The following is a 23,726-nucleotide window of genomic DNA, read 5'->3' on the forward strand; positions in this document are numbered from 1 at the left end:
AGATTCTGCCGCATCTAGGGAGGCCTGTAAGGAGGTCCTAGCCACCTTTTTGCCCTCTTCCACTAAGGCCTCAAACTCATCCCTGGACTCCCGTGGAATTAACTCCTTAAATTTCACCATGTTGCTCCATGAGTTATAGTCATAACAGATCAGGAGCACTTGTTGGTTTGCGATCCTGAGCTGAAGACCCCCCGCTGAATAAATCTTGCGCCCAAACAAATCGAGACGCCTGGTGTGTCTGTGTCGACTCTCCGGGGCATGGTGTGTACCAGTACCGGGATCCAGATCTGGATTGCAAAGACAACTGCCTGCGGGAGCAGTGCTGGGATTGGCTCCGGAAAGGAGACTGGTACTTTGATTGGTGCCGGGAGCGACATCGGGAGTCCGAAGGGTACTGCGGCCCAGAGCCGTGCCGTGAGGCAGATAGGTGCCACGAGTACGACCAGTGCCACGAGTGCGAGTGGTGTTGGATCGGGACCAGCTCCGGGATTGGGAGCAGTGCCGTGTTTCCACACTAGGAGATGGCAGGCGTATTAGGGTTGGCTTGCCCCTAAACTGTACTGTACGGGTCAGAGGCGGTGCCATAGTCTGCACTGGTGCTGGCTCTGTGAGGGCGATGAGGTCTCTCGCTGTTGCAAATGTCTCTGGCGTCGACGGAAGCTGGGGCTCAGCCACGGTCCAGGTCGGGGAGCCAGTGTGCACCGGACTCAACGGCTCCTCCCTCGGTGCCGGAGTCAATGGTGCCGATATCGGTGCTTGTACCCTCGGTCGCTCCAGTGCCGGACGCGACTCCGAGGTTGGCAAAAGAGGTGCCAGCGCCTGTTGCTGAGAGACAGTCACCTCCAGCTTGCACTGTCTCTTCTGGCCTGGAGACAGGGAACAGCGCTGAGTCACTTGCACTGGACACGGTGCTGGAGAGGTCTGGTGCCACAGGCCTCTATCTGAGTCCACCCGCAGTGCAGTACCTGAAGCTGCCGCTGGGGCACTGTGCACTGACGTGCTTGGTACCGGAACTTGGCTTGCTAATGGGGGATCCGTGCTAAGGGCCGCCTCCATAAGGAGCTGCTTGAGGCTCAAGTCCCACTCCTTTTTGGTTTGAGGTCTGAACGCCTTACAGATCCTATACTTGTCGGCCTGGTGAGACTCAGACACTTCAAACAAGAGTCGTGGGGGTCTCCCGTTGGCATAGGCTTTGAGCAGGCTGAACACAGTTTAAAACCTGGAGCCTTGGACATGAGCCCGGGTGGCAGGCAGAGAGGAAGGGAGAGGACCCCTTCCAACCTGCTAAATCTAATTACAAACTTAACACTATAACTATAACAACTACTGCACTATACTAACTATGCAACTAGAACAACTATCTAAACCTGGGAAGCAAAAGCTAGGGAGAGTGGGGGACAGCTATGCCGCACTCCACAGTTCTAACGACCGCCACGGGCGGTAAGAAGGAACTGAGGGGACGCTGGGTCGGCTGGAGTATATATCCAGCGCCATTAAGGCACCACTCCAGGGGGCTCCACAGTCAACCCACCAGGTGTTGCTAGGGTAAAAATTCTCCAATGATCGTGCACGCTGTACACACACACTTAATTGGAATCGATATGAGCAAGCACTCAAAGAACCACCCCAAATTGTCTGATTCCCAGTCTCATGTTCTAACCCCTGCAACAGAAGAGTCCTTTCATTAGTGGTCAGAAAAAGAGAAAAGGGAAGACTGGAAAACCATCTGAAGAGCCTCAATGCATCATTCTGAACAAGACTGCATCTTTGACGACATTTTCATGCAGCTGTCTTAAGAAAACTGAAGAAAGCTATTGTAGCCAGTTAGGAACTATTCTGAAGCCCTGCATAAGCAGTTGCTCGCAAAAAGTAGAGAAATTGTAATGAAAAGAAATTCAAAGTCATACCTGAGGGAAGTGCTACTATTTGATGTAGTTTCTACACCAGTGCTGGTCTCAGAAACCAGATCAGAGAGGGGAAAGTTTTCTGGAAGAAAAAGAGGTTTACAGTACAGGTTAAGTATTCACTTGTAAAATTTGGACAGAAATCAAAACAACTAAAGTTTAGATAATTTAAATGTGAACTACAGTGGTAAATCACAATCTACTATTTACCTAAAAACAGAGTTCTGTTTAATAAAACATTTCACATATAACTCAATTACTGGCCCTGTTAGTACATTAATTCATTATAGAAAGCAGGTCAACACACCTATATCATCATAACGTTCAACCCAGACCACAGACACCTTGGTTTCAGGTCCCATTGGTGGAATGGTCCGGCCCCGAGGCAACTTCTTTGATCTGGAAGTAGGACTGAGCTGTTTTGAAGAAGAGTAGAATGGCATTTGCAAAATAATGAAAGTTAAATTAAACATTTAAAACAAGCAACAATACTGTAGTCACTCTTAAAAGACATTTTTGGACATCAGAGAGACAAGAGGTACACTGCTAGGAAGAACACGTGACAGCCACAAGATGGAGCTGTTGTTGTTTAGGCTACCGCGGCACTGTAGTCATCAGCCAATTATGAGCCATGATTTGGTTTTTTTTTCACATTTGGTTTATAACACTTATTTTTATTGCTTGGGAGGTTAACACTGAAATCTGTTTTGTCTCAAAGATTCCAGAGCAAATTTGCTCAGTTAAATAAAAGTATTGTTCTTAATTCCCTCTACTGCAAACTCAATCTGGAATTGACCAAAGTTCTTTCTGGCTCATGAATCATCAATCAAAGATTCTGCCATCAGTTACACGTGTTCAGCCCCACTGAAAACAGACACAGCTGTAAGTAACGGAAGGTAGAATCTGATGCTGCAATGGGAACGTAGCTCATAACACTGGGGATGATGTGTGCAGCAGAATCCAGCTCCTTTCCCCATAGCTACAGGGGATCAGCTGTGCTAATGGAAGCAAAAGGCAGTCACCCTTATTTTAGTCACTACAGTATGACCACAGAAGTGGGGAGGAAGGAAGAGCAGGGGAATGGGCATCAGACCTTTTTAGTTCTCTTACTGGCTGTGCCACTAGCTCATGTTACCTTCTTGTGCCTCGTTGATTCCACTGTACAAGGACATTGCTCAGAGACAAAGTGAGACTCAAGGTTTTTAAGGTACTTTAAGATACTATAATGAAAGGTGCTAGGAAGGCAAAGGAGTGATACGAAAAATATTTCATACCTGTTAAAAAAAAGTTTGACACCTCTCACCTATCAAACCCAAATGATTTTATTTTAACCTTTCAAACAGACACATACACAGCCCTGTAACAGTGGAGGGGGAGATTTTCAAACACATAAAAGGTAATTGGGCTCTTAACTCCCACTGACTTTCAAGGGAAGTCGGGCGCCCAACTGTCATTTGCCATTGAGTGCTTTGGACATTAGAAGAGATTTTGTTCTGAACTAAGTTATGGACAAAGAAAGCATAAGGCAGCCGGTTGGAAAATTCCATCAGAGAGAGAGAGAGAGAGAGAGAGAGAGAGAGAGAGTGTGTGTGTGTGCGCGCGCAAACACACACACACACGCGCTCTCCCCAGGGTTACCTGCTCATTGTTTCTTTTAGGGAACCTATGTTTTTATATAAGAGTATCTAGCCCTTCAGGTTCCTGAAGGCAGTCATTGAAATGTAAATGGAGATAGCAACGGCCTGGAATCTGCAGACACACGAACTGGAGGAGGCGGCAGAGTTCTCATCATACTTGGAGCAGCTGATAGTATAGCTGCAATATTACACTGAGATCATAAAGGAGAGAAGGCAATAAGCATCTAGGACAAGATCACCAGGGGGTCTTGGCAGCAAGCTAGTCTTTCACGTTTCCCTCTCCTATCATGTGCCACACTCTGGTTGTCATACGACCTATACTTGTCTGTGACCGGCCCCTGGGAAGTACTGTTCAGGCTCTCCTTGGCAGCTATTTCCCAGTGGTTTGAGATTTTTGTATTCAGTCACTGCATCAACACACAGCCTAGTAGATATAATTGCCTAGTTGTCAACATTAATCTTAACACTGCTGATTGTACCAGAATTATCCTGTTCTAGTGAAGTTGGTTAAACCTGACACATCTTGGTGATCCTTCATTTGAAAGGATATTCTATCATAATAAGGCTGCAAGTGTAAAACGTGCAGAGTCTTCTCTGTCTCACTAATCTGGATAACTGATCATCTGACAATATAAACACTGCTTTTACCCTATTACATTTAGACAGTAGCATTAGGCAGATGTTGATCCCCCATTGTGATAGGGAGGGGTTAGTGATTTTCTATAGAAATACATCCAACAGCATCAAGACAATACTGATAAATGGACCTCATAATAAGGGTTTGGGGTATGAGAATCTAAAAGCAGGTAGTGCCATGCAGAACAGGCAATGTCAGGAATAATTTGGCCAGAGATCAACTGTCCCTGGTCATAGGCATTCAGACATCTCTCCATAGTTATGGTAGCAGCTAGTTCAAGGCCCAGTGCTGCAATCTGATCTGTGTGGGCAGGCAGGCAGGCAGGCAGCCACAAGGAGCTCTACTGACTTCAATGGGGTTCTACTACCTACATGGATCAGATTACTGAATCTGGGCTTTATGAAGCGCATTTTGATTCTAGTCCTCCCCTTCAAATACCTTTAAAACAGGCCTGCACAACTCGTAAAGCAGCGAGGGCCACATTCCTCCAAAGAAAACAGCTGAGAAAACCTCCGGGCCCTGCAGAAACACCCCGCCCCAGGGCCACCCAGCCCTGTGGAAACAAACCCTCCTTCCCCAGCGCCGCCCCACCAAAGGAAGGTGGGCCAAAAAGGAAGGTTGGGGGTGGGGAGGTGATACTTTATTTTAAATCAACCGGGGGCTCCCAGCTGAAGAGGTGGCTGGGAGCCTCAGGGGCAAATTAAAGGGCCCGGGGCTCTGGCAGCTGGGGGAACCCGGCAGGGCCGGCTCTAGGTTTTTTGCTGCCCCAAGCAAAAAAAATTTGGCTGCCCCCTGTCCCAGCCCTGGGCTCCCCCCTGTACCCTCCTGCTGCCCCAGTCCTGGGCTCTCCCCCCACCCACACCCCCTGCCACCCCAGTGCTGGGCTTCCCGCTTTCCTCCCCACCAGTGCCCTCCCTCACCCCACTGCTGCCCCAGCCCTGGGCTCCCCCCCACCAGTGCCCCCCCACACCTCCTGCCGCCCCAGCCCTGGGTCACTGGTAACTCGCTCCCAGGGTGGGTCATTCAGCAGGAATTTTGGATGTGCACAAAACACAGACAGGATTGGTTCCCATATGGTTACAGAGCTGCAGTAAAGTGGAACAATTTTCAGCTTGTGTGATTGGAGAATATCTGGATGCATATTGTAAGACTGTCCTCCATAAATGAGGAAAAGTTGAGATGCCTTTATTATTCTTTTGTTCCACTCTTTCTTTCTATGGGGAATTTGCCAATGCAATATCACTGTCTTCCTTTTAAACAAACAAAAAGGCAATGGCTGTTGAAAATAGCAATTCCAGTCTAATAAGCATTTCTTGCTCAATTTTATCCTACTTTTTCTACAGCAAGTTACAGTGGATCAGTATATTTGATTTGGGAGAAATGAAGTAACAGCTTCCCAAACTGAGCTTGAGCACTCCTGAATTTTGAGGTCTTCAAATCTGGAAGGCAGGTGCTAGGGGTGTGGGGGGGGCTGTGGGCTCCGCGGGGGAGCATGGCAACAACGTGTCTGGAGCTGCTGGAGCCAGACACGCTGGTCTGAGTGGCACGGTAAGGGGGCTAGGGGTTGGAGAAGGGTTAGGGGGTTCCGGGGGGCAGTCAAGGGACAGGGATGGATGGGGCGGAGGTTCGGGGGGGGCAGTCAGTGGACAGGCAGCAGTTGGATAGGCATGGGAGTCTCAGGGGTTCGTCAGGGGACAGGTAGGGGGTGAGGTCCTGAGGGGAAGTTGGGGGGGATCTCAGGAGGGGGCAGTTGGGGACAAGGAGAAGGGAGGCTTAGATAGGGGCTGGGGTCCCAAGGGGCAGTTAGGAGCAGGGGCGGCTCCAGGCCCCAGCACGCCAAGCTCGTGCTTGGGGCGGCATGCCGCGGGGGGTGCTCTACAGGTTGCCGGGAGGGCGGCAGGCGGCTCTGGTAGACCTCCCACAGGCGTGCCTGCGGAGGGTCCGCTGGTCCACCAGACCCTCCGCAGGCACGTCTGCAGGAGGTCCACCGGAGCCGCGGGACTGGCGACTGGCAGAGCGCCCCCCCACGGTGTGCCGCCGTGCTTGGGGTGGCAAAAAAGACGGTTACTCACCGTTGTAACTGTTGTTCTTCGAGATGTGTTGCTCATATCCATTCCAGTTAGGTGTGCACGCGCCGCATGCACGCTCGTCGGAAGATTTTTACCCTAGCAACACTCGGTGGGTCGGCTGGGCGCCCCCTGGAGTGGTGCCGCTATAGCACCAGATATATACCCCTGCCGACCAGTCCGCTCTTCAGTTCCTTCTTGCCGGCTACTCCGACAGTGGGGAAGGAGGGCAGGTCTGGAATGGATATGAGCAACACATCTTGAAGAACAACAGTTACAACGGTGAGTAACCGTCTTTTCTTCTTCGAGTGATTGCTCATATGCATTCCAGTTAGGTGATTCCCAAGCCTTACCTAGGCGGTGGGGTCGGAGTGAGACGTGGCAGAATGTAAGACTGTTGTGCCAAAGGCTGCATTGTCTCTGGATTGCTGCACCAATGCGTAGTGGGAAGCAAAGGTGTGAACGGAAGACCAGGTAGCTGCCTGACAGATTTCCTGGATGGGGACATGGGCCAGGAAGGCGGCAGAAGAGGCCTGTGCCCTCAGAGCAAGCAGTGAGATGGCTAGCCTGAACCTGAGCAAGCTCGTAGCATGTCTTGATACAGGATGTCACCCAAGATGAGATCTGCTAAGAAGAGACTGGCATGCCATTCATGCGGTCTGCTACTGCCACAAAGAGCTGGGGCGAACGCCGGAAGGGTTTTGTCCACCCTATATTAAAAAGCTAGAGCCCTACGAACGTCTAGGGTATGAAGCTGTTGTTCCCGGCACGATGTGTGCGGTTTCGGGAAGAACACAGGGAGGAAGATGTCCTGGTTTACATGAAAGGCAGACACCACCTTGGGGAGGAAGGAGGGGTGTGGCCGAAGGTGCACCTTGTCTTTGTGGAAGACCGTATACGGCGGGTCAGCCGTCAGGGTGCGAAGTTCAGAGACTCGTCTCGCCGAAGTGATAGCGACGAGGAAGGCCGTTTTCCAGGACAAATATAAAAGGGAACACGTGGCCATAGGCTCGAAAGGGGCCCCCATAAGTTTGGCTAAGACCAGGTTTAAATCCCAAGTAGGGGCCGGGCGCCGGACCTGTGGGTACAATCGTTCTAGCCCCTTAAGGAAGCGGGAAACCATCTGATTAGAAAAAACAGAACGCCCACCCTCGCTGGGCCGGAAGGCCGAAATGGCTGCCAGGTGCACCTTTAAGGAGGTGATCGCGAGGCCCTGCTCCTTGAGGGACCAGAGGTAGTCCAATATCTTTGGAATAGACACCAGGTGAGGATCGAGGTCGCTCTGATCGCACCAGTGGGCGAAACGCTTCCACTTGGCGAGGTAAGTCGACCTAGTGGAAGGTTTCCTGCTCTCGAGAAGCACCTGCTGTAGTGCAGCAGAACAGTTCCGCTCCGCTTGGGTCAGCCACGCAGGAGCCAAGCTGTGAGGTGAAGGGACTGCAGCTCCGGGTGGTGAAGCCTGCCGAAGTCCTGCGTTATGAGATCTGGCCATATCGGTAGGGGAATGGGATCCGCCACTGATAGGTCGAACAGCAGGGTGTACCAGTGCTGTCTCGGCCATGCCGGAGCAATGAGAATAAGGTGGGCCCTGTCCCTCTGGAGCTTGAGCAGCACCCTGTGAATGAGGGGGAACGGAGGGAAGGCATACAGCAGGTGACTCGTCCACGGGAGGAGAAACGCGTCTGAAAGGGAGCCCAGGGAGCATCCCTGGTAGGAGCAGAACCGGTGGCATTTCCTGTTCTCCTTGGAGGCAAAGAGGTCTATTTGGGGAAAGCCCCACCTCTGGAAAACTGTGTGAATGATGTCGGGACGGATCGACCACTCGTGAGACAGGAATGACCTGCTGAGACGGTCCACCAGCGTGTTCTGTACTCCCGGGAGAAAAGACGCTACTAAATGTATAGGGTGGGCTATGCAGAAGTCCCACAGTTGTATGGCTTCCTTGCAAAGCAGGGAGGAACGCGCCCCGCCCTGCTTGTTTATGTAGAACATTGTTGTCGTGTTGTCTGTGAAGACGGACACGCAGCGGCCTTGTAGATGGACTCGAAACGTCTGGCACGCCAGGTGAACCGCTCTCAGTTCCCTGATGTTGATATGCAGAGCCAGCTCGTGTGTAGATTGTTGAGATGTGCACCGCACCCCAAGGCCGAGGCGTCTGTGGTCAGTGCGACGGAGGGTTGGAAAGGGTGGAATGGGACTCCGGCGCACACTACCGCTGGGTCTAACCACCAGTTGAGGGAGTCGAGGACTGACCCCGGGATCGTGACCACCGTGTCCAAAGTGTCCCTGTGCGGCCGGTATACGGACGCGAGCCATGTTTGAAAAACTCGAAGGCAGAGCTTCGCATACAGGGTCACGAAAGTGCACGAGGCCATATGGCCTAGGAGGCTGAGGCAGGTGCGCACCGACGTTGTCGGGAAGGCCTGGAAGCTTCGAGTGATCGAAGCCATGGCCTGGAACTGAGGCAGAGGGAGGCAGGCTCTGGCAAGATTGGAGTCCAGCACCGCTCCGATGAATTCTATCCTCTGCGTTGGAGTGAAGGTAGACTTCTTGCTGTTGATCAGAAGGCCTAGCCTGTGAAAAAGGTCTGTGACCACAGTCATGTGCTGCGACACCTGCTGCTGGGACGTCCCACGGACCAGCCAGTCATCGAGATACGGGTAGACGTGTATCCGACGATGGCGGAGGGCTGCAGCGACCATCGCCATGCACTTGGTGAAGACCCTCGGTGCTGTGGACAGGCCGAAGGGAAGTACCGCAAACTGGTAGTGTTTGTGATTTACCACAAAACGAAGGTAGCGTTGATGAGGCGGGTAAATGGCGATATGGAAGTACGCGTCCTTCATATCGAGGGCGGCATACCAGTCTCCCGGATCCAGGGAGGGGATAATGGTCCCCAAGGTCACCATGCAGAACTTGAGCTTCACCAGGAATCTGTTGAGCTCTCGGAGGTCTAGGATGGGACGCAGACCTCCCTTCGCCTTGGGAATTAGGAAATAGCGGGAGTAAAAACCCCTGCCCCTCATGCCTTCTGGCACCTCCTCTATGGCACCCAAGCTCAACAGAGTCTCGACCTCTTGTAGGAGGAATTGCTCATGAGAGGGGTCCCTGAAGAGGGACGGGGAGGGTGGGTGGGAGGGAGGGGGCGAAATAAACTGGAGGTGGTAACCTGTTTCCACCGTGCGAAGTACCCAACTGTCGGATGTTATATGGGACCACGCCGGGAGGAAACGGGAGAGAGATGGTTGGAAAAAAATGGGGAAGGATCCGGTAACGAAACTGATGGGCCGTCCTTGGGCGTCCCATCAAATGTTCTGCTTCGACCCTGAGGCAGGTTTCGTGGGCGGCTGGGGTTGGTTCCCCTGGTTGCCCGACTGCCTGTGCCGATTCACCCTGCCACGATGCCTGGTGTCTGGCCGCGGCCTGGGCTGATTGAAGGGGCGGTACAGCTGGGGCCGGAAGGAACTCCGTTGGGTCACCGGGGTGTGCATACCTAAGGAGCACATTGTAATGCGATTGTCCTTGAGGCTCTGCAGCCTCGGGTCAGTCTTCTCTGAGAAGAGGCCTTGGCCATCGAAAGGCAGATCCTGAATTGTCTGTTGTAATTCAGGTGGGAGAGTCGAGGCCTGGAGCCACGAAACGCGCCTCATAGTTATTCCGGAGGCCAAGGTTCTGGCCGCCGAGTCCAAGGAGGCCTGGAGGGCCGATCTGGACACTTTCTTACCCTCCTCCAAGAGGGCCGTGAACTCTGGACGGGAGTCCTGTGGCAGAAGCTCGGTGAACTTGGCTATAGACACCAGTGTATTAAAGGTGTATCTACTTAAAAGGGCCTGCTGATTGGCCACTCTCAACTGAAGGCCGCCAGCCGAGTAGACTTTGCGGCCTAAGAGGTCCATGCGCCTGGCCTCTTTAGACTTAGGCGACGGCGCCTGTTGGCCATGCCGTTCACGCTCGTTGACAGACTGGACTACCAGCGAGCAGGGAGCAGGGTGAGTGTACAGATACTCATAGCCCTTTGACGGGACCATGTACTTTCTTTCCACTCCCCGAGCAGTCAGTGGGATGGAGGCCGGTGACTGCCATATGGTATCTGCATTGCGCTGAATAGTGCGGATAAACGGCAGGGCCACCCGAAGGGGCGCATCCGCCGTTAATATGTCCACAACTGGGTCCTCAACTTCCGCCACCTCCTCAACCGGCAGGCTCATATTCTGGGCCACCCGCCGCAACAAGTCCTGATGTGCCCGAAGGTCAATAGGAAGAGGGCCTGAGGAGGATGTTCCTGCCACTGCCTCATCAGGGGAAGAGGAGGAGGACAGGCCCGGTACCAGAGGGTCCTGTGGAGGCTCGGTGAGCGGCTGAGGATCCTCTACAGGTAGAGGAGGCTCAGGTTCCTCAGATGCCAGTGGCACGTCTTCCAAGTCAGCGGGAGGAGGCCTGCTAACAGTGGCTTCTGGAGCTCGATGGTTGGAGGGCCTCGAGCGCTGAGCCGCAAATGGGGCACCTTGAGCCTCGTGGTATGCCCACGGGGTCCAGAAAGCCCATTGAGGAGGTCCTTGGTCCTGGCCTTGAGGCTCGGTCTGCTGGTAAGCAGCACTGTTGGCGTGGGAGGAGACGGATGGTTGTCTCGAAGGCCAAGGCGGAGCCGAGAGGCTGTGCGACGGTGCCGCCGATCCAGCCGTTCTGTCCCTGGATGGTACCAGTCTTGTCGGTGCCGGGAGCGAGATCGGGACCATCTACTGTGCCGGTGCCGGGAGGTCGACCGGGATCTCGAGTCTCGATGGCGAGAACGGCTGCGGGACGAGCGGTACTGAGAGCCAGACCGGCGCCGACCTTGTCTGTCCGGCGACCGGGAACGGGAGCGTCTCCGCGAGTACGACCGGTACCACGATGGAGAGTGGTACCGGGACTGCGAGCGGTGCCGAGATCGAGACCGGCGTGAGCGGGAACGTCTCCGAGACCGAGATCTGGAGTAACGTTTCTCCTGCTGATCAGGGGAAGGAGACCTCATTATGGTCAGCTTGCCTACTGATTTGATAACCCGCACTGGCGGCGCCGGGGGCTGAGGTTGCGTTGGCTCCGTCAACACAATCAGCTCGCTTGCCGTCGAAAAGGTCTCTAGCGTCGACGGGAGAGCGAGCTCGACTGCGGTGTGCACCGGGGAGCAGGGTGGAACCGGACTCGATGGCTCTTGCAGTGCCGGAGTCAACGGTGCAGCGCTCGGAGCTTGCGCTTGCGGTGCCGTAGGTGGCGGTGCCAGCGTAGGTGCCGGAGTCCGGCTTGCAGGCCTAGACGTAAAGTCCTTTTTGGACGAGGTCGGTGCCGCCTTGCGTTTCCCCAAAGGGGAAAGAGAACGGTGCCAAGGAGCCGATGCCGGCTGCTGTCTGTGCCGGACGTCGGTACCGGATTGAGCCGGAGCTGAAGGCGCGCTCCTCACCGAAGTTGACTGCAGGGCGGTCGGTGCTGGCGCCGCAGGGCTAAGTGCTGACTCCATTAGGAGCTGCTTTAAGCGAAAGTCCCGCTCCTTTGCTGTTCTAGGTTTGAAGGACTTGCAAATGCGGCACTTACTGGGTAGGTGAGACTCTCCTAAGCACCTCAGGCAAGATTCGTGAGGGTCTCCAACCGGCATCGGCTTCTGGCAGGCCGACCACCGGGTTGGGGAGAAAAAAGGAGGCTAGCCCCCCAATTTCCCCGTAAGCTATATACTAACTACAACTAAACTAAACTATATACAACAACAAGGTAGAAAACAAGCGAGAAGCTAGGGTTGTGGAGAACAGCAATGCCGCGCTCCACTGTTCCAACGACCGTCACGGGCGGTAAGAAGGAACTGAGGAGCGGACAGGTTGGCAGGGGTATATATCTGGCGCTATAGCGGCGCCACTCCAGGGGGCGCCCAGCCGACCCACCGAGTGTTGCTAGGGTAAAAATCTTCCGACGAGCGTGCACGCGGCGCGCGCACACCTAACTGGAATGCATATGAGCAATCACTCGAAGAAGAATTGCTAGAGCCACCCCTGGTTAAGAGCAGGGGTCTCGGGAGGGGGCAATCGAGGGACAAGGAGCAGTGACATTTAGATAGGGGGTGGGAGTCCTGGGGGGCAGTTAGGGCAGGGGTCCGTGGAGGGGGCAATCAGCAGCCACAGGCAGGGATTCAAAGGGCTCTGGGTTGCCCGCAGCCGCGGGGAGCCCAGAACCCTATGATTCCCTGCCGCGGCTGGGATTTAAAGGGCTCTGCGCTCCCTGCGGCTGCAGGCAACCCAGAGCCCTCTGACTCCCGGCTGCGGCTGAGATTTAAAGGGCTCTGCGCTCTCCGCGGCTGTGGGTAACCCAGAGCCCTCCGACTCCCAGCCGCGGCTGGGATTTAAAGGGCTCTGCGCTCCCTGCGGCTGCGGGCAACCCAGAGCCCTCTGATTCCCGGCGGTGGCTGGGATTTAAAGGGCTCTGGGCTCTCCGCGGCTGCAGGCAACCCAGAGCCCTATGATTCCCTGCCGTGGCTGGGATTTAAAGGGCTCTGCGCTCTCTGCTGCAACCCAGAGCCCTTTGATTCCCAGCCGTGGCTGAGATTTAAAGGGCTCTGGGCTCCCCGCGGCTGCGGGCAGCCCAGAGCCCTTTGATTGCCCGCCGCCGCCGCTGCGGGCAGCGCAGAGCCCTTTGATTGCCTGCCGCGGCTGCGATACAAAGGGCTCTGGGTTGCCCGCAGAGCCCCGTGTGCGGGGGGATTCGGAATCCCCCCGCGGGCCACACAGTGAGGCTCCGTATGTTGTGCAGGCCTGCTTTAAAAGGTTAATTGGGCCTGGCAGTTTGCACATGCTGTGTTTAGTTGAGGAACATGTGCTTTTATTTTCAAAGTTTTCAGACTGTTTGTGATATTTGGAGATTTAAAAGAAAGATCCAAGTTTTTTAAAATAATGCTGATGGTTTTGGTCACATTATCTCTCAAAAATGGTCAGTCAGGAAACTTCAAACTTGTCAAATTCAAGAGTCCTTGAGGAGATATCACCTGAATAGAACTGGAGGTTTAGGGTTGGAAAAACACAAAACTGAACCCTAACTTAGAATGTCCTGGCTTTCTATAATGTTTGCTTACTATCTCTACCTAAGCTCCAGTGTGGCCAAGACTCATGTCCTGGAATATATGCTGCAATAAATATAACAATCAATTACCTCAGCTCCCAGCCTGTTACCTTGTCAGTTCTCATAAGTTAAGCCGACTGGATCTGGACAGAACTGGTACACTGACACAACAACTAGTATAGCTGGGGTAAAAAAATTGCCTGTCCCTCCCATTCTGGTTGTGTGTGGAATGAGGACAAATGTGGGCATTTCCTAACTCCAGGATCAGAGTAAGTGTACAGCTCTACTCATTAGGAAGGACTTATACCTCCTCCTCCTATTGCCCTGGATCCCCCCCCAAGATTGACCAGCCTCCAGAGGGCAAGGAAGAATTGCATCTGCTTCCAGGCTTTAGTTACTGTAGCGACAAGCAGCTCTCTGTAGGAGGTACTCACAAAGCACCATGTTTAGCAGGCATTTGTTTTTAAGCGGATAAACATGTCAGATTGAAGTCCCTGTGCTTCTCATTGACTCAGGGTACTAGAGCCCTAAGGGCCCACTGAAGTCAGACCAACTTAAAGATGGAAGTTTCACATGATACTGCCTTACATAAAAGGAATGTTCTCTGCAGACATTCCCTTGACAAATATACATGGAAGACCATTGCAATTAGTTACATCAACTGTTTTATCAGATAATGCAAAATGTACCTTAAAGCAGGATCAAGACATTTTGTTAAAAATGTTTAAGGTCCCAAATCAGTAACTGAATGTACTTTTAGATTTTGGGCCAGTGTTTCATATAAGGAATGTGTAGTTTCTAAAAATCCTTCATTTACAAAGTTATGACAGGATTGGTTCTGTACCCACCATAAACAGAACTCTTCCAGGCTTGTAATTTCAGCTGCTACAGGAGGACTCAGCACCTTGAACTCTACATATGTACTGTAACTAACATGGGATTTTAAACAGAGCAGGTGGAAAAGCTCTGCAATTTCAATACATACCGGTCCATTCTGAATTTCTAGAATATGGGTTAGAGTCTAACCAGTTTCATAAGTACAGCATGCCAATTTTCTTTGGACATATTTCAGGAGTTTGGGACGTACCCCAAGGGTTAGAATATTTAATCTAACTGCAGGGTTTTAAATATATGTATAAATACCATGACCCAGCAGCCTCCTACTGCTACTGCAACTGTGGGCGTCAACAAAATCAGAACAGACACTCCAGATTGCTGTTAATAATCACTAAGGCCTATTGATGAAGAGTTTCAAATACTAAAAAGCTGGATTACAAATAACAGGGCTATAAACATCTACTGTATTTTCTCTGTATTTGCTTAGAAACAACAATTTGCAAACAAAACAGCCCTTTGCTACAAACAATATGTTGCCTTACCCGCTGCGAGGAATTGAGATTGTCTGTATGATTGGGGAAGAGTTCAAGTGTCAGAGATGGTTGCTTTAGTATCCCAGGCAGAAGATCCATGTTAGAGTCACTTTCTTGGTCTGAGACATTGCTTTCCAATGAATCAGCTGAAAGCCAAAGGAAGAGGAAAGAATTTTTTCCTTCTGGCAAAAAAGGCTAAGTTTAAGATTCTGAAGTTAAATATGAGTAATCATGGGCAGAGCACACAGCAAGGCTACACATATTGTTAAAAATGGGACTGGATGGGAAAAAAAACATTCCAAATCCAACAAAGGGTGTGACGAAGAAAGATAAGAGGAAATAGCAAAAGCTTATTTCAAAGAAGCACTTGCCTTTTACAGAGCCCTCTAGCGGTGTGTCATTAAGGGTATGTCTACACTGCACAGTTGTCGCCAAAACTTTTGCCTTTCGCAGGTAATAAAAAAGCCCCCTCCCCCCGCAAGACAAAAGTTTTGCCAATGCAAGCGGCAGTGTGAACGCGGCTTTGTCGACAAGAGCGCTCTCCTGCTGACAAACCTTACACCGCTCGCGGAGCTGGAAGTATTTTGTCAGCAAAAGTGCCGACAAAATACCACAAAAGAGCATTCACACCCGCTGACTTTTAGCAACCCCAGCCAGGCCCCCAGAGAGTCAACACTTCAGTCAACAAAAACAAAGGCTGTTGAATAATCTAATAAAACCACCATGACACATGACCCTTGTCCTTCATTAGGAGGTGATCAATGACCATAGATTTCTCTGCAGTCTTGAAGTTATGCACAGGTCTCAAACCAGACTGATAAGAGACAGAGAAACTGTAGGAATCTAGAAGACAGTAAAGTTAGCCAGTCACTGCTAACCCGGTCATCTGCCCTTTTCCTTGGCAGTTTTCTAGACACGGAAGTAGACAGCACTTGACATCAGGAAAGGTGGTATCTTGAGCAGACTCTAAACTGACTGGCACTTTGGCTTCACGAAACAGGAGACCTTAGCAATCCTAGTTAACAATAGATCCAAGCACTCTCTTCCCCCCTCCTCCATTTTTCACCAGCCATGAATGGCAAGAGTCCATCTTCCAGATGGTAGAGAGACGACCATTCACTATATTCAAAACTTTGGTCAGCAAAATGTAGGTGAAACTTGACCAAAGCTAGCAGTCTGTTTGCCACCTTTTGTTCTGACATTGCAAATCGTATTTGCAACACATACAGGATTTTCTTTCACTATTTATTTAGATTTACCTAAAACAGAGTTAGTGACTATCCAGATACTTTTAATGCTGTATATAAATCCCAAAAGATTAGATTTCCAGTGAGACCTGAAGGTCAAGAGACCTACCTATTTAGGAATCTGAGGGTGGTGAATTGGCATGAGCTCTAAAATTCCAGGCTCCTCTCAGAGAATGCCCTGCCAGTGAGTCTGGGAGCTCTAGACACTGAGAGAAGCTAAGATCACTAGGTATGGGGGTCTGCTTTTGATAATGTCCCATTAGGTTTCATGTTTCCTATGCAGTACGATTTCTCATCCTCCAAGTCTAGCATTCTCTCATTTCTGAATTCATCTGAGATTTTATCTGGGTACTGGGGTGCAGCAGAGAAGCAGTTGGATGGAATAGGCAGGGTTGGTTGGTGTGGCAGCTGGATTAGGTGAAACTGTAGTTAGCAGGATATGGGGTGGAAGCTTTGGGTGGAGAAGGAAGAGTGTGCATATGTATGCATGCTCCAGTGGAGTGGGAACAGACAGGATGAGAGATCTAAAGCAAAGGTTCTCAAACTGGGAGTCAGGACCCTTCAGGGGGTCGCAAAGTTATTACATAGGGGGGCGTGAGCTGTCAGCCTCCATCCCAAACCCCGCTTTGCCTGCACCATTTATAATGGTGTTCAATATATAAAAAAGTGTTTTTAATGTACAGGGGGGGGGGTCGCACTCAGAGGCTTGCTGTGTGAAAGGGGTCACCAGTACAAAAAGTCCGATAACCCCTGATCTAAAGGGACCCCTGAGAGAGAAGCTGGGGATTGGGTCAACGGGAGCTAAGAGACAAGGTGTGTTCAGGGGAGGGAAGGGACGTCTGGCAGTGCAGACAACAGCACAACCACTCTTTGATCCAAGAGTGACTCCACTGCATATTTTGGGGTAAAGAGTTAGCAAATGCTCTAATTCTTGGAGCACATAATTAAGCATGTATTTCTCTACGCGTGTCCTAGGGGCACATTATCCAAGAAAACCCCCACAAAGCAGTCCACTGCCTGTGGAGCTGTTCTGAACTCTCTAGCTCAGTGGACACATGCATACTGGAATCACAGCCACAGTGCAGGGGTGCCATCCCCTATTCTACGACAAGCTCAGGAGACTGCACTCCTGCAGTGCAAACCTGAATGGCAATTCAAGGCTTAGGCTCCATCATACGAAGGAGTGGGGAATAGATGATATTCCCACATCAGGATTTCTTTAATTATACATTTTAGGAACTAATTTTGTAACAAATCACTTACAACTGACACTGCTAATTTGATTCCCCCCACACATTTATATGGTCAAGAATCTATATTTGGGGCTCTGCTTCTAATTGGGGTCTCTGGGTGCACCAGTAACATAAATATTACATTATCTCTGTTAATCAAGTTCTGGGTCAAAGAAGGGCTATGTAAACAAAGTGTTTTTAAAGTACACATGGCATGTATACAGTGATCTTACTTAAGGACTCCACTGGGGAGGGAACAACGAATGCTATTTCTGTAAGGGCATCAGCATAATACAGAACCTTCTTTTGCCCATTGAATATGCTCGCTCCGGTGTCTTCTGAAGAAACGATTTCATCTGAGAATGAAGAAACAAAAGTTAAGTCAAAAGAAAGTGCTTCACAACTCCTCATGCACTTCACCAGTAAAGGATTTGCAAGCACCAAGACTCAACTGGGATAAAGGAGTAAAAGAAAGAAGTTACTTAGTTAAGATGAAAGCCAAAGTGCACACTCAAATCTAGTTATTACCGTGTAACAACCACAGCCGTGGCAATCTTCTGTACTTGCTTAGTGAGAGTACAATTAATCCATGGCCATATTGCAGTCTCCCCTCAGATATTTGTGGATAGCTATGTCTCCTCCTCTGTATGAATGCCCTCTGCTCTCTCAACCGGCCCACTCATTTCCCCACGCATTTCATCATTAATTCCTTTCCTCTGGTGGTCTCCAATTTACCTCTATTGTCAGAAATGTGGTGGCCAAATTGGAATTCAAGATTCCAACTAAGGACTAGTCAGAGCAGAGCAGAATAGTTTCCTCACTTATTTGACATTGCTTGTGTGACACCGCTATTACTACAGCCCAATATACATACTAGCCTTTTTGCAGCAACACTGCATGGTTAGCCACTCAGTTATCATCTCATCTAAGCTCTATACCAGGGCTGTCAGACATATAGACCACAGACCAGATCCAGCCTGGATGATGTCATGAGAGCCACATATACATTTAGGCTCCCCAGAATCTTGCCTTACATTTAAAAAAGCTTTGAGTCCTCATAGTCATAAAGAAAACCTTCCAAAGGTGAACCAAGTGTAAACCAACACATCGATGTCTGCCAAAGTCTCCTGACAGCCTGATACAATAGCTCTGAGGGGTGTGAACTGCCATGTTCTCCAATCATCTCATTGGAGCACCAACACTAAAGCCCAAGAATACTTCAGCCTCCACACTGCATTGCTGATCATTTGAGCTGACAGAACAGGAAAATGGATGAGAATGAAGCCAACAGAGAAGTGAGAGTTGCTGCTGGGAAGAAAAGCAGAATGAAGAACAAAGAACTCTCACAAAGAAGGAAAAAGGAAGAAAAATAGGAGGAGAGAGAGAGAGAGAGAGAGCGCGCGCGCGCAGCAACAGCAGTGGTCTAAAGGCAGCAATTTTTCCACTGAATTATACTGAATGTTACAAAAAGGGACTAAATATTAAACATAATTACTACATATAGGCTGCATTCTCCCACTGCTCTCTCTTCAAACACCCACTGACATCAGTGTGGGAGTCTGCTGTGGAACTAAGGGAGTATGAAGTCCTGAATTTATATCCTGGCCAATGGACCATAAATAAACATGGAATCCGATCCTTGCATCATAATGAATTTGACACTCCTATATGGTACTTCTGAGTAGCCAATATTACCCTAATCTATATTTTTGCTATTTCTTTTAAGTTTATCTTGATCAAATCTCAATTTAATAGATTTACAGCCAGTTTCTCAAGTTGCACAGTATTTTAATGCTGTCCACTGAGACACGTCAAACCTCTGATTCTACCTGAATATTTGCTTGTATCACATCACATTACACTCCACCCTCCAGATTGTTAATTAAAATATTGAACAGGCATGGATGCAGAGTTGACCTGACTCAATATCTGCTCTCAACAGTACACAAGACCATTATTGTTCTGTACTTCAGGTTTGAGCACTTCAGACTCAACTTTAAATAAATAGCATAATTAAAAACAAAAAGTCTTGGGTATAATAAAAGCTGTACACCAAATACTAGCAAATGTAGGCAGACTTATATGGAAAGAAACAAGATTTAAAGTGGTCCAAGGAATTAGTACATCCTGAAGCAAGAAATTTAAACAGACTATGCATTCTGAAAGAGCTACAGAGTTACAATTCTAGTACTTGTTTAGTGATCTTACCTTGCTCGGATCCCTCTTCATCACTGCAACTGTTAATGGACCAACTTGTTGAAACATGCCCAGTCCAGCCAGGGTGCTTTCCCACATCTACGGCCCAGCCAAGAGACAGCAAGAATTCTAGGAAGTGTGGCTGAACATTTCTGGAAGACTCTACATTCTTCAGAATCTGCAACATATTCCAATTCACAATATGAACAGAAAGCTGGAGGAGGCTGTTTTCACTGAATTTTTCTGTACAGCAAATGTGCTGACAAAAAGTCCTCTATTGATCCCTAGAGCAGTACAGCCTTGGCCACATTACTTAGGTGCCTCAGTTTGGTTTTAAAGAAGCTATCTCTATGAGTAACAATAGTTCAGTCTCCCTGACTCTTTCATTTCCCTTTGCTGAGACTGAGGGAGCCAATTACAAGTTGGTGAGTTTTTTGCTTTGTTTTGGGCAACACTGACATTTCCCACTCATTCCAGACAGCCCCCAGGGCCCCAATACTGCAATGAACACATCAAGAACAGACCTTGGCGCCAACACAAAGCCTCATTTAGTTCTGGGGTCTTTCTATGCAAATCTCATTGCAGGACTGAGGCAGAGAGATGTCCGGTGCCAATTAATCGCTGCTGACCTGGATGAAACCTGAACAGTGATGTAAAGGCAAGGCCCCATGTCTTACACAGCACATTAGACCGAAAGGAATGCAGCAGGAGCTACAGACCTGTCCCCTTCGCTCTCGCCTCCTGATCCTGGGCAGTATTATCAGTATGAAGTTCCTTGCTTATTCTCAGGCTTGGAAGGATTAGATTTTTAAATCGGTAAACTTTCACCACGCACACAAACTGATGAAAAAAATATTTCCATAGATGATTATCGAAATTTACAGTCAGGCAAAGTAAGAAAAATGGTGTTTGAGAACTCAGTTTGATTTACGGATATTTACATTGTGTATTTTGATATGTTGACAATGTGTGTTTTAATGGTTATAAAGGTTTAACTTTTTTGAACGTCAAATGTCTGCAGCCATTAATTGCCTGCAACTGAAAATGTAAATAAAGAAAACACTATAAACACTATAAAACTGCATAATTTTGTGTAACTGTGAAAATGTACATCTATTTTACAAATGCCTAAAAATAAACATTGATATTATCCATCAAAACTATACACAAAAATCTAATTCTGCCATGCCTTGTTATTTGGAGTCTGAGTTCAGTTTTACTCTCCCCTCCATGCTCAGTTCCACAGGTTTTATATAGAACACACAAAGAGCTGCATTTTAGGTATATCTGAGGCCAGGTGGAGGTTTTGAAAAGCGTATCGGGGACAGTGGAGCTTCTGCAGGCAGGAAGGGGTAGGAGGCACTTGTGGTGTTTAGCACATTGGAGACAGTTATGAGTTTTGATCCTGAAGAAGGGAGCAGCTCATCTCTCTCTCCTTCTTGGGACGCAGGAGAGAGGACTTTAAATTTGGAGCAAGAAGGGTCTGCAGTATTCATACAGCGTTCGCACACAGGGCCCCAGTGTGCTAGGGACTGTACAACCAAAACAAACTGCTTACAGTGTCAGTAAGAGCCTCCTTGCACCCACCCATCCCAACAACGGATACACACATTACACTGAGGGCGTTAACATGATCAGCAGCGAGACAGTTAATGTTAACATTCAGTGTTATGGTTCAGCCTCATTGATATGAGAGTTCACGAGTCTCAGAAGTATTGTTCTGGGCCATCTGCAAACTCAGGCATACACAACTGAATGGATTTCTCTCTCATTCACATCAGAAAGGCTGATCTTCAGAGCTCTAAATAAGGCTAGAGATGTTTTTAAGGAAAATTTACATTCTGGAACATAACTATGTGGCTATTTTTAAAAAATAGTTATTATGCAGCCATTTCCATTTGCCTGGATAAATAATTACATCATACGTGAGGCCCTACCAAAAGGCGAAAGAAGATCATGGGTACTAATAACACTGCCCATAAAGATGAGACACAAGACCAGTCAGGCTGGAAAACTGTTAGTTGTCTGAAGTGTGTAGCACCTGGTAATACATTGTTATCACTGTGCTTCCTTAATGAAAGCCCAAGAGTTTCAGAATTGTGCACACATTTCCAGATATAGAAATGAGCACACATTTGCACATGCACGTGGATGGTTAGATACGCTACTTCCCTGTATATGTGGAGTTACTATAGTTAAGCATGCTAATGTTATTACTGTATACCACAACTAGGCAAGCAAATGCAACTCAGATGATCAGATTTTAATGACGCAGACTTTACATGTATTTTAATGGTTCTGTTACCACATATGGACTATACCCACATTTTTTTTTTTTATACATATAGACCTCTGAAAAACAATGTAGTAACATACTGTTTCTCAGGGGGAGGAGGGCTAGCTCAGTGGTTTGAGCATTGACCTGCTAAACCCAGGGTTGTGAGTTCAGTCCTTGAGGGGGCCATTTAGGGAACTGGGTTTAAAAAAACAAACCCCAACACACACATAACTGTCTGGGGATTTATCCTGCTTTGAGCAGGGGGTTGGACTAGATAATCTCCTGAGGTCCCTTCCAACCCTGATATTCTAGGATAATTTCCTATGATATAGCAATGTTCTATTTGAGTGTACCTTTATGCAGCTGTTTACCCAATGTGTTTCTCATAGAACCTGTTCTTACACTGATTCAAACTGCATAATCTACTTTCAAAGAGTATTGAATACACATTAAATTGCTGATATGTACCTATAAATCCATGGGAGAAGTGACATACAGAAGCTGTACAGAGAGTCAAGTGAAAGCTAATTTTTCCTTAAGATGACATAAAAGTGTAGGTTTTTCCAATTCCTAAATATTTCAATTATATTCAGCAGTTTGGACTGATTGCATGCTTGCCTAAAACCAACCACAAAATTAAATAATATATTTAGAAAAAGGTGATTACAACCCCCTACAATATGCCAGCACATAATGCTGCTCATTACTACTTCAATTTACTATTCTGCCTCTGCAGCACTACAACATCATCATGTTTTTTCTGGGTACTTTTCATATCAGTGATTTTCAAGGACACTGTTGCGTGTGTACAGTGCTGTGTTGTACAGCAGTATAAGATATTATTTGTGCATTACGACACATTCAATGCTGTTCTGTAATAGCCCATGAATACTGTAGGTGACTTGATTATTGGAATAAGAACAGGAATACTTGTGGCACCTTAGAGACTAACAAATTTATTTGGAATGTGTACTGTATGCACACTGGGTTAATTCAATAGCAGGATGATCAAGAAATGAGGACAACAGCCCAGACAACTGCCCCTCAGCAAATACCCGGGACTATTGACTCTAACACTACTGCCCCCCACCCCACCCCCACGCACAAACGCTCCTGCTGAGATACCCAAACTGGTTGAACCAGGCTCAGAAAATACAGGAGAAGAGAACTTTGGCCTGAACTAAGAGAGACGCTCAGGGAGGGGAAAGGTGAACCCAGACTCCAGAGGCGAGGGGTCTAAGGGAAGTTACACCTAGCAGGGTCCCCATAAGAGGATGGTTCAGGCCTTAGTTGTTTCAAAACCTTTTCTCTTGTATTATGCTTTGTTCCTACTGTTAAGATAAAACAATACTTTGGTTTTAAGAAGCTGTTTGGAGTCACTGATTTACTGCTATTTACATGCTCCAAAACGGAAAACCTTTAGAGATGGAGTCCAGTTGGACCTGCTGGACAAACACGGTTAACGCACAGGGTACTGTAGCCTAAGACACAATCTAAGAGTGGGAGAATCACAGGTTTCCATCCCAGGAAAGGAAAAAACTATGAGGCCTAACACTTGTGGGGGTGCAATCAGAGAAGGAGTCAGAGCTGCAAACGGGACATGTGCATTTAAGGCTACAGAAACAATTTTATATTGTGCTATTTGAAAAGAGGATATGGCCACCATAAAGACAAACCATGGAACAATTTTAATGAAGCTGCTGAAGAGAGGAATAAGTTATATGCCATCCTGGCCCCTTATTCTGCAGGGCTGTTTCACCTGGAGGGAGGGCCAACAGTGCTGCTGCTACCTGTCCTCCCTCAGAACCTGACAGTAACAACAAGTTTGAAGGGAGTAAATTCCCCCCAAAGAACAAAAAAACCCAACTCTCTCCAGCTAGGTCAAAGAGCTCCCTTCACTTGCTGTATAGAGTAAAAACAACTGGGTAGGGTCAGCCAGCTAGCATTTCAGAGGCAATAACTTCACTTGGTCTTCACTCTGATCTTGTCCCTCTGCAGATAGGGCTCAGCCACTCATCTAGGCTAGCACTGGATAACACTGGAAAAGAGGTTACATTTTATCTTAAGGTGATTAAGGTCAGT

At 48.6% G+C, this 23,726-nt stretch overlaps 1 protein-coding gene across 3 annotated transcripts in view; it reads right to left on the reverse strand.

Annotated features, from left to right (window-relative positions):
• RALGAPB (Ral GTPase activating protein non-catalytic subunit beta) overlaps nt 1-23,726 on the reverse strand; it is a 145,832-nt gene that overhangs the window by 13,865 nt on the left and 108,241 nt on the right. For all 3 annotated transcript variants that reach the window (XM_044985326.1, XM_044985327.1, XM_044985325.1), the window contains exons 24-28: nt 19,379-19,544; nt 17,404-17,526; nt 14,701-14,837; nt 2,212-2,320; nt 1,908-1,986 (exon numbers count right to left, since the gene is read on the reverse strand). In XM_044985326.1, coding sequence (XP_044841261.1) covers nt 1,908-1,986; nt 2,212-2,320; nt 14,701-14,837; nt 17,404-17,526; nt 19,379-19,544 — 614 coding nt within the window. The remainder of the gene's footprint in view (nt 1-1,907; nt 1,987-2,211; nt 2,321-14,700; nt 14,838-17,403; nt 17,527-19,378; nt 19,545-23,726) is intronic.

The sequence above is a fragment of the Mauremys mutica genome, chromosome 13 (genome assembly GCF_020497125.1).
Source record: "Mauremys mutica isolate MM-2020 ecotype Southern chromosome 13, ASM2049712v1, whole genome shotgun sequence".
NCBI lineage: Eukaryota > Metazoa > Chordata > Testudines > Geoemydidae > Mauremys > Mauremys mutica.